At 32.8% G+C, this 9,882-nt stretch overlaps 1 protein-coding gene across 1 annotated transcript; it reads left to right on the top strand.

Moving 5' to 3' along the window:
* The first annotated feature begins 8,769 nt into the window (after positions 1 to 8,769).
* LOC110100695 (probable CCR4-associated factor 1 homolog 11) lies at positions 8,770 to 9,582 on the top strand. Its single transcript, XM_020828312.2, has one exon. The coding sequence runs from the start codon at positions 8,770 to 8,772 to the stop codon at positions 9,580 to 9,582; it is 813 nt and encodes a 270-aa protein (XP_020683971.2).
* The last annotated feature ends 300 nt before the right edge of the window (positions 9,583 to 9,882 follow it).

Raw genomic sequence — 9,882 nt, 5'->3', positions numbered from 1 at the left:
ATGTCAAGACCATATAAGCGACTGCGAACATTAAATTTTAGGAAATTATATTAAAAGTGAAAAAAATCATAAGATTAAAACAAATAAAATTATATATATATATATATAATATATATTATATATATATATATATATATCAAATATATATATATATATTATATATATTATATATATATAATATATATATAATATACTTAATTTATAAATGGTTTGAGAAGATATATCTATTATAGTGTGCCAAACATGGTTCAAACCTATCATTACATCATATAATTAAGAGATAAGAAAATGTTACTGCAGCTACAACCTAAGCATAAGATATCTAAGGATGTACCTAATTGAACATCTACTTTGTGCTCAATCATGTAGTATCTATTTAGCTTGATATATATGATTTCATTTCATAATTTAGAAAATTGTTATTTTTAATGAGAGGTTGTTTCAGTGTGAATGATTGATGAGTTAAAATATATATTTTATTTTGTATGATGCTAAAGATTTCATATAATTTTAATGGTTACAAAAATCTTTTTATATGAACATTGTACACCTTGAGGTGAATTATATTATTTATGGTGTCTTGGGACGTAGTGAAGTATGTTTCTCACACTAAAATAAAATGATGCATAACATTATCTTGAAACAAATATGATCAACTTTTTATGATTTTTTAGGAGGATATTAGTCATAAAGTAGAAAAAAAATCTCAATCCATATTAGAATTTGTTAGAGAAGTCTTGGAAAATATCTAATAATTTACCTCATATTGGCTAAAAGAAGTTCATGAACATAGATATGATAGTCCATTGATTCAATTGGGCATTAATAAGAAGATAAAATCTAAATTTTGTGGCTTAGGTAAAATAAAGGGAAGTAGGGTGGGAATTAGGTAAATCAAATGGACACTAAATAAAATATAGGTTTCATCTGACTAATGTTTCCAAGATCAAATTTTGTCAAGCAAGATAAGATCTACCTATTGTGACCTAAGTTTAACAAGAAAATGGGAAATGTATGAACATTATACCCTAAAGTTAGGGTGACTATAATGTGACATGATAGTTTATTGGATCAAATAATCGAACCACATAAAGTGGTATGCTTATAAATGCCAAGGTTAAACTAAGATAAATTAAATCCTATTTAGGGCCACAAAGGTGTTTGTTATGAGCAAAACCAGAATTGTGAGGTGGGAGCCAGTTGTAAATTAGGTACATAATGTGCTCATGAACTCTATTAGCTATGTTGTTCAAGGTTCTAAAATGATTTAATCGCTTGATTTATGTCCTTTCAGACTCTCATTCAATCAATTTTTTTATAACTAGGCTCATATTGTCAAACCACTCTATTTTAACTATAAGCTATAAATTTTGAGTGCTTTGAGATAAAAAAACTATCAAATTTTATGCTCAAATATATTATTTATTTCAGACTATGAGCAATATTAAATTGAGGGATGTGAATAACGATACAAATGTTCAATGATCGAATGGATGAGAAAAAAGTCATTTTACTCTTAAATTTATATCTTATATCATTACAATTTTTTTAAAAATAAATTGTATAACTTTTTCTAAAAGGATTAACTCTTTTCAAAGAAATGGATTAAATAATTAATATACAAAATCTTATGAGAGATTTATATTCATTTCACTAAAAAATTCTATTATTCACATTATTCTATTTACATTTAAGCTACCTAAATCCTTTTAAAACAACAAAAATCAATATTTGCTTGCATTAGACATTATTGTGTGAAGGCATACCCATTGAGGCATATGGAGATCGTGTCAATGGTGTTCTCATTGATGACTTCATGAATATGATGAGAGAGGAGGCGATGATGACATCAGATTGGCACAGAGGATAGTGAGGCCCGTTAGAGATTTCAATGATGACTTCACCAATAATTTCTTGTAGCTTTTCATAATTTGGTGAGAATTAAATTTTTATAATAAGTTCTACTAAAATGTAAGAAAATTGTTTGCCTTTTACCAAAGGAAAAAAAATTTCATTAACTTTTAAAAAATGCCAACCACTTCAACCAATCCTTTAGAAAATGGAAGAATAATGTTAGAAATTTGTAGGTACATTAACGAGTTGTTTATAACATTTCTAGTTATCTCACTCCCTCAAAATTAGGAATAGTGTTAAAATATGGGCAAATGACTATAGTTTGAAGTTCGCCAAAGACTATGTTATAGAAATAAAGAAACTGAAATAAATGTTAAGTAACCTTGAGTTATTTATATAATAAATTTTAATGTAAAGAGAATAGTTGAACTCAATTATTTTTGGAAAAGAATTTAAAATTAAAATTAATTATTTCAGATACATGATGAATGTGAGTCCTTATTAATCTTTTTATTAAAAAGTTTGATGTATTATAGCTCAAAGAGAGTTCTAAATCATTATCTGATGGTCTCATTATCTCTTCACCCTCGACGCATACACAAACCTTTGGCCATAGATGCCATCACAATAAATTTTTTCAGGTATACATATAGACAATCAATGTAATAACAAATATAGAATAATATATTAATTAGGGTCCTGGTACTACTTAGGTGCCAAGAACCTGGCGGAGACTCAACTATGTCTCTAGGGGGCGTTTCCTTCCATCAAACCTGTTTTTCATGCCCTCCATCCTTTCATCCATGTCTAGTAGGATCCTATATAAGATAAATCCTTCTTTTTTGAGTGCCCCAAAATATTGGTAGAAATCACAAAAATGATTTAAATATTATACAATAAATTTTATTATTTATAAACTAAATAATAAATAATAAATATTTTATTGAAATATACATAAAACATAAATCATTATTTATATTTTAAATTTGAGGCAATGAAATTACATTGCACTTAGTCAACCATCTCATGTTAACGTGGTGTGTGTGTGTGTTTGTGTGTGTGTGTGTGTGTATAGCTTCATTTTAAATATGCAATTTACTTCTGCGTTAGACATGAGGGCCAAGAACAATTCAACCAAACCCCAAGGCCATTTCTTCTTCCTTTATCCCTTTTATATTTTGCACTCTCAAAGCCTTTATTCTTTGGTCTAAGCAACACATCAGAACTCTGATGATACCTGAGAACATGCTTGAAGCCATATCTCTGGAATATATCTCAAGGAGAGCCAATGAAGTTGTTGCATCTTGTGACAGACTCCTTTGCCTCGTTGACTCATGGAATACATCTCTTAATGACTCCCAAGTCTGAACTCTCCACTACGTCCTCAATCCCCTAACTGGGGTGCAAATGGACGTTCCAGTTCCAACATCCCATATGGGTCAACTTCTGGGGTTCTACTTCCACTCATCAACATGTGAGTACCATTTGATTCGAAGCTTAGGCTTCAATCCCATATTTGATATGGTCGAGTTGATCTCGCTTGAACAAGAAGCATGGAAGCTTATTCTAGTATAGGATTTGGGTGTATTAGAACTTCTATAGATATAAATGGATTTCTCTATTGGATTGCATACAACAATAACGTGGGAATTACATATGGGATTCAAGGATTTTATATCATTAAAGAGGAGTTTAAGATTATGCCTCACCCTTCAAATGATATAATTGATTTAAAAAATGACAGCTTATTTGATATAAAAAAAGTTTCGGCATTTTAGTTAATGATAAAGAATTAAGCCCAATGGCTAAGATGGGAATTGACATTTGGGTTTTAAAAGACTTTGATAATGTTTAATGGGAGAAGATGTACTCTATCAAATGCTTTAGTGGACTTGATGTGATAAATTTTGAGCTAGAGTATTTGGTTGATAACATTGCACTCTTCATTAGGAAAGAGGAAATTATCATTCTTTTCTGTTGTCATCAATTGTATATAGTTCACTTTGATCTAAAAGCTAGGAAGTATTACGCAGTACATGTCCTATATACATAGAATTTTATGTGACGCCCAAATTATGTATATATTGAAAGCCTTGTCTATTGTGATTCCTTCTTAAACAAATGAACAAAATATTCAACAATATCTAGTCTCCAAAATAACCATATTGATATTTTCTATTTCATTCAATCAAGCCTAAAACTTTTTTTTTAAAAAATTTTTTGTTTAGTGTGGAATGGTTTGTTATTTGCAAAAAAATTAAATGGATACAATTTTTTTGTAAATAAAACACCAAATATTGGAATGAAGGATAAAATTTTTTTTATTTTTATTTTATGGATTTCTCAATGAAATATATTTATCCATAATTTATGAAGAAGGAAAATAGTTTTGATAGAAAAAATGGATAATGATAGCCACGCTCACTCATTTCTAGTGCTTAGTTCATCATTTTCATTCTTGTACATGACAAGGGATAATGATGACACTAGTATGTGGCCAGAGTTCCCCAACACATATCCAAACAATTATCAGTGTTTTTTAAAAGTAAAAATTTTAAATCTATAGTGTACAATATTATGAGGATGATCTCTCCTATGTGAGCCTATAGTTTATAGGCACCCTTTTGATGATTATCCTTTATGAGGTATAGTCCTTTACAATTAGCATAGAATATTCTCAACTTTTAATGTCACCTTGTAACTTCATTCTTCATGAAATTAAGAGATCAATGTTTGAATATTCATAGAACAAATTGATTGTTAGAGCAATGTTAGCTACAACATCCTTCCTTTCCTCCAAGAAGTTATGGTTGACTGCTTTTCCTTCCTTATTTCTTAAGATTCAATCAAATTTTTTTCTCCAAACTAAGGTCAAATATCTCATAGGTTCTCATCATAGGTTGCTAGATATCTATGGTGATAGCCATATTATAATTGAGGCTAGGTAGATTGTAGACTCTCATGTTGACCAAGTTGTTTTGTTTGCCCAATTGATCTATGTTAATTCATTTTCCAAATTCTCTAGATTCTTAATAATTTACAACTTTAAATTTTATTATTATGATGGTTTGTTACTTCTATTTAACCATGATATCAAAGGTGTTCTACCGTGAAAATTTTCTATTTAATCTTATAATTGTCGCATTTTAGCTGTTTTGTGTGGGCACAAACCACTCCCCTTTAAAAGCATTATATTATTCTTCTTATTATTTATTCTTTATTAAAATAGAAGCATAGTTAATCACCTTTATTATTTTATTCATCTATTTATATTTCTAACTTTTATATGAAAATAAATTATTTTAGGACATTATACTCAAAATTTGATTATACTCAAAATTAAAAAGAATTTATTTTAATATAAAGGTAATATAAGTTGAAAGAGCATTTCCATTATGACTACAACAAAAAAATATAATATAAAATAGAATAAGTAATTAGTGTATAAATGTTATTTTAATTACTTATATTGAGAAAGAAATGTTTGATTGCTTTGATAATGATGTAATCTTTCAACTTTTTTAGGTGATGATTAGTAGGATTTATAAATTATAAAGTAGTTATCTCCTAATATTTTATCTTTTTAAAGTATTAAATTTAATTTTTTTTTTGTTAATTCTAATGTAAAGCACAAATGAAAAAAGTTAAGGGAATATTTAAAAAACTACTTTTGTCACCATTAGAAAAAATTTCTGACTCCACCATTAGTTGTAAGCTGGTTTGTTAGAGAACATTGCCATTAAGCTGGCAACTCTTACAACTTTTTGTGAATGCCTAGGCATCATTCCTAATGATTAGCTAATAATAGCCTTATTTGAGTACCTTTCGTGTAAGGATTTTGGTGTTAAAATAAGTGCCACATTCTTCTAAGTTTACTTCTTCCAACACCTCTTAAGCTTCTCAAGTACCTATGCATTAAATAAGAAGTAGTATTTAAAGTGTTTATTTTTAAGTAAAAAGTCACTTAAGCATTTTGTGTGAGTGTGTGCAACAATTTCTAAAAAGGAAAAAAAATTAATGAAATTCAACAAAACGTCATGGTGCCAACTACTCAGTGCCTTAGCGCTTGAATATTGCGATGCCACAACACTTGAAGGAGAATATTTTGTGCAAAGATATAGATATTTGCGTCGTAGCACTAACACTTCAACACCGCACATCATTAACCCATCATCATAGTGCTATAATTTCGATGTCATAACAATGTGAATAAGAAATTTTGGTGTTCAAGACATAGATATTGGTGCTACAGCGTTAAACGTTTAGTGCTACAGCGTTAAACGTTTAGTGCCAAAGCTGTGAAACTTCCATTTTGTAGTTCCAAATCATCCCAAGAGTCACGACAATCATAGCATGGATAGTTGCACACATGAAGCACCATGATGACACTACAGGAAATCCAGCTATTACCAGCAGCCTAAACCGGCGGTTGTCTAGCTGCCAGAAAAACACCGTCGGCAACAATTTTCGACGCCGTTTTTTCCAGCGGCTTTACAACCGCCGAAAAAAAAATACTGGTGGAGTGAGGTTATGGTTTCAATCTTAGAGGTGCTTTTCTATAGGATAAACATATTTTGTTGCAATTAAGAAATTTATTATTATTATATATAAATATTAGAATATATGGGTCAGGTACAGTGTTGAATGTTAAATAAATATTTTGTGGGGCTGAGATTAATTTCATACTTACTTAGGGAAGCAATGTCTGCTAAATGCTTTATTTTTTTCACTATTTTTTGAATGGGAGTTCATCTATGCAAACTTCAACATTTTAATCAATCTTTGATAGGTTGTGACAACATTTCTTTTTTGCTGAAGGGCATGATTTCTGAAGCAGAAACTTTCAACATTTAGTGATGAAACTTATTTTCTCCTCATCTTTTTAGAAAGCACTTTAATTTAGTAGTATCCGGAGAAGGAACCGAGGAATCTTTAGCAAACAGAAGCTAACTATCGCAACTCAGAAAGCTCTCATGGCTGATATGCGTCGCGTAATCCACCTCCTTCATCTGTTTTTCTCGTCGTTGCCGCTCCCCCTTCGTCTTCTTCGACACTGAGTTCACACCCGGCTCCCAATCGAGCGCTACTCTGTGCTTAAATTGAATGCCGACGTGATTCGCCTCATTCAGGTCAGCATTACTCTCAGCAACGGCGGCTCCTACACCGCCACATAGCAGTTCGAACTCTGCTGCCACCCTCACGCTACCAGCTCAATTTCCCTGCTTGAGTTTTCTGGGATTAATCTTACCCGAAATCGACAGTTGGGCATCCCCTCCACCTGGCATGCGGGGCTCGTCGGCAACTTCTCCAAACCTCTCTCCTATTTAAGCGACAAGGTTTGTTCTCTGAGTTTAGGGTGTTTTTGAGGATGAAGATGATGTTTTTGGTCCTGGGAATTAGGGGTGTCAATATTTGACACGACACGAAAACCCGACCCGGACCCGACCCGAAAAATCCTGGTTGAACGTGCGGCGTGCCCACTGCTTGGTCCCGCGGTCCGCTGCTCCGCCTGGCGCAGGTCGCTTCGTGCTCACGACTCGCGAGCCCGCTGTCGTCGTCGCGCCGCTGCCAGCCTACCACGACGCTGCTGCTGCCTCAGGTCACGGGTCGAGTCGTGTCAACCCGACAACCCGCCGGGTAGGGTTCGGGTTATCATTTCCGACCCGTTTACCTATCTGGGTCGGGTTAGGGTCGGCCCGTTTGAACTCGGGTCAGTTCCGGGTCCGACCCGAACCCGACCCGTGACCCGAAATTTACACCCCTACTGGGAATGATGGGGAGGAGAGGAACATGCCCTCTGAGGGGCGTAATGAAGGTTAAAAGCAATTCTGTTAATGAAGGTTCTAAAATTGAAATCTTGTTGATATGTAATAATGCTGAAAATTAAATGAATTTGTGTTGATAATTTCCATTTTTATATTATTCTCTCTTATTTTCTTGATGTTCTCGTCCAGCTTTAGATGATTGGAAATTTATGATAAACACTCAATAACTCCTCAGCAGCCATAATAATAATATAATTTTCAATTTTATTTGGTTTCTATTCCTAATTTTAATAATTAAAATATGTATTATTATGATTACTTAAAATAAAAAATATTGTATGTTATTATGAAAAATTTTGGAGCCATTTATGAAAAATAATCTTTTTATTCATTGTGCGGAATTTATTTATGTAAAATTTTGGAGTCATTTTATCATTTGATCATCCAATTGGTTTTCAAAACATTCTAGCTACAGTTGAAGTTGTTGATTTGGATTATTTGGACCACGTTTTGGATTGTTGGGTTAGTTTCATCGAGATGTTCAGTTTAATAATAAATTTGTTGAAACAAATTTTTTTTCAATTGAATATTTTCTCGAGATTCATTGCTCGGTCATAATTTCTTTATAACATATCATATATTAAAAAGTAATTTACATCAACCAATAAATTTAACAATCCTTAGATAATATGATAATTCTTCATGCATTTTCTAAAACTCATAATATATATTTTCAATTTTAACTTTTTTTCAATTTCTTTAAAATTTATTAATTTTTTATCAATAAACATAAGTGTTAATTTATTTGTGTGTAACATTAATTACTTTATATTCTATTTAATTTTTAAAAGCCAACTAAAATATTCTCAACTGGCAACAGACATCGATAAGAATGTCCTTATTTAGATTTTTTTAAAATTAAATTTCACCGCACAAATTGAAGTTAAAGAGAACCCTGAATCTAAATCCTAATTTTAACAAATTAATTAAAAAAAATCAACGTTCACCGCATAAATTTAACAAATTCTGAACGGCACATTCCAAATTTAATAAAATAATAATAATAATATATATATATATATCATTCTACGGCAACTCAGAACTCATTCGACATTTGTACTGCTTCCAAAAATTCCGCAATAAAGCTCTCATGGCTGCTCTTCATCACGTCGATATTCGAAACTTCTACATCGAATCGGCCTCCTTCATCCAATTTTCTCGCCGTTGCCGCTCCCCCTTCGTCTTCTTCGACACTGAGTTCACACTCGGCTGCATTTTACGACACTCTAAGCATCACACGCAGCTCTCCCCTACCGAGCGCTACTCTGTCCTTAAACTGAATGCCAACGTCATCCGCCCCACTCAAGTCGGCATAACTATCAGCGACGGCGGCACCTCCTCCGCCACCTGGCAGTTCGAACTCCAAGACTTCGACCTCCGCAGCCACCCTCACGCTCCCGGCGCAATCTCCCTTCTCGAGTCGTCTGGGATAAATCTTACCTGGAATCGACAGGTTGGCATGCCCTCCGCCTGGCTCGCCCGCCTTCTGCTTGATGCGGGCCTCGTCGGTGACTTGTCCAAAGCGACATGGGTAGCTTTCCATGGATGCTACGATTTTGTAATCTTGTTCAAAGCTCTATTTCAGCTGACGACGAAGATGCGAGTGATGCTGCCAGAGACCATGGAGGAGTTCATGGCGCTAACAAAATGGTTTTTTGGTGGCCGCATATATGATGTGAAGTGCTTAATAAGAAGATGTGATGGGCTTTACGGGGGACTGGAGAAGGTGGCGGAGAAGCTAAACGTGAAGCGTGCGGTGGGGAAAGCACATCAGGCGGGATCTGATAGTTTGCTGACTTGCCAGGTGTTTCTGAGGATGAAGACGATTTATTTCAGCCTTGGTGATGACGGAAAGGAGAGGAAAATGCCCTATGAAGGGCTTATTTTTGGACTTAACAATTGATGATATGATGATGATATGTCCTATGATGACATTTTTTTTACGGAACATATCCATTTATAAAGGTTCTCAATGTAGAACCTTGTTGATATGTAATAATTCTGAAAATTTAATGAATTTTTCTTGTTGATTGTTTACATTTTATATCACTCTTCTTTTTGAACGCAAAATAAATTTTTCATACGGTAGCATATCCATATAATAATCTGATTATTTTGGCCTATAATTTCATTTGAGATAACTTTTTACTATTTTTTAAAAAGTTTTTTAGCACAAATACAAATTTTGAACTTAAAAATTTTT

Source organism: Dendrobium catenatum, unplaced genomic scaffold (assembly GCF_001605985.2).
Source record: "Dendrobium catenatum unplaced genomic scaffold, ASM160598v2 fragScaff_scaffold_1055, whole genome shotgun sequence".
Lineage (NCBI taxonomy): Eukaryota > Viridiplantae > Streptophyta > Magnoliopsida > Asparagales > Orchidaceae > Dendrobium > Dendrobium catenatum.
The sequence above is the reverse complement of the archived record's forward strand: the minus strand, read 5'-3'. Positions and strand labels throughout refer to the sequence as shown.

Excerpts from the sequence above, each read along its gene's own strand:
- LOC110100695 (XM_020828312.2), top strand. The coding sequence starts at position 8,770 with ATGGCTGCTCTTCATCACGTCGATATTCGAAACTTCTACATCGAATCG.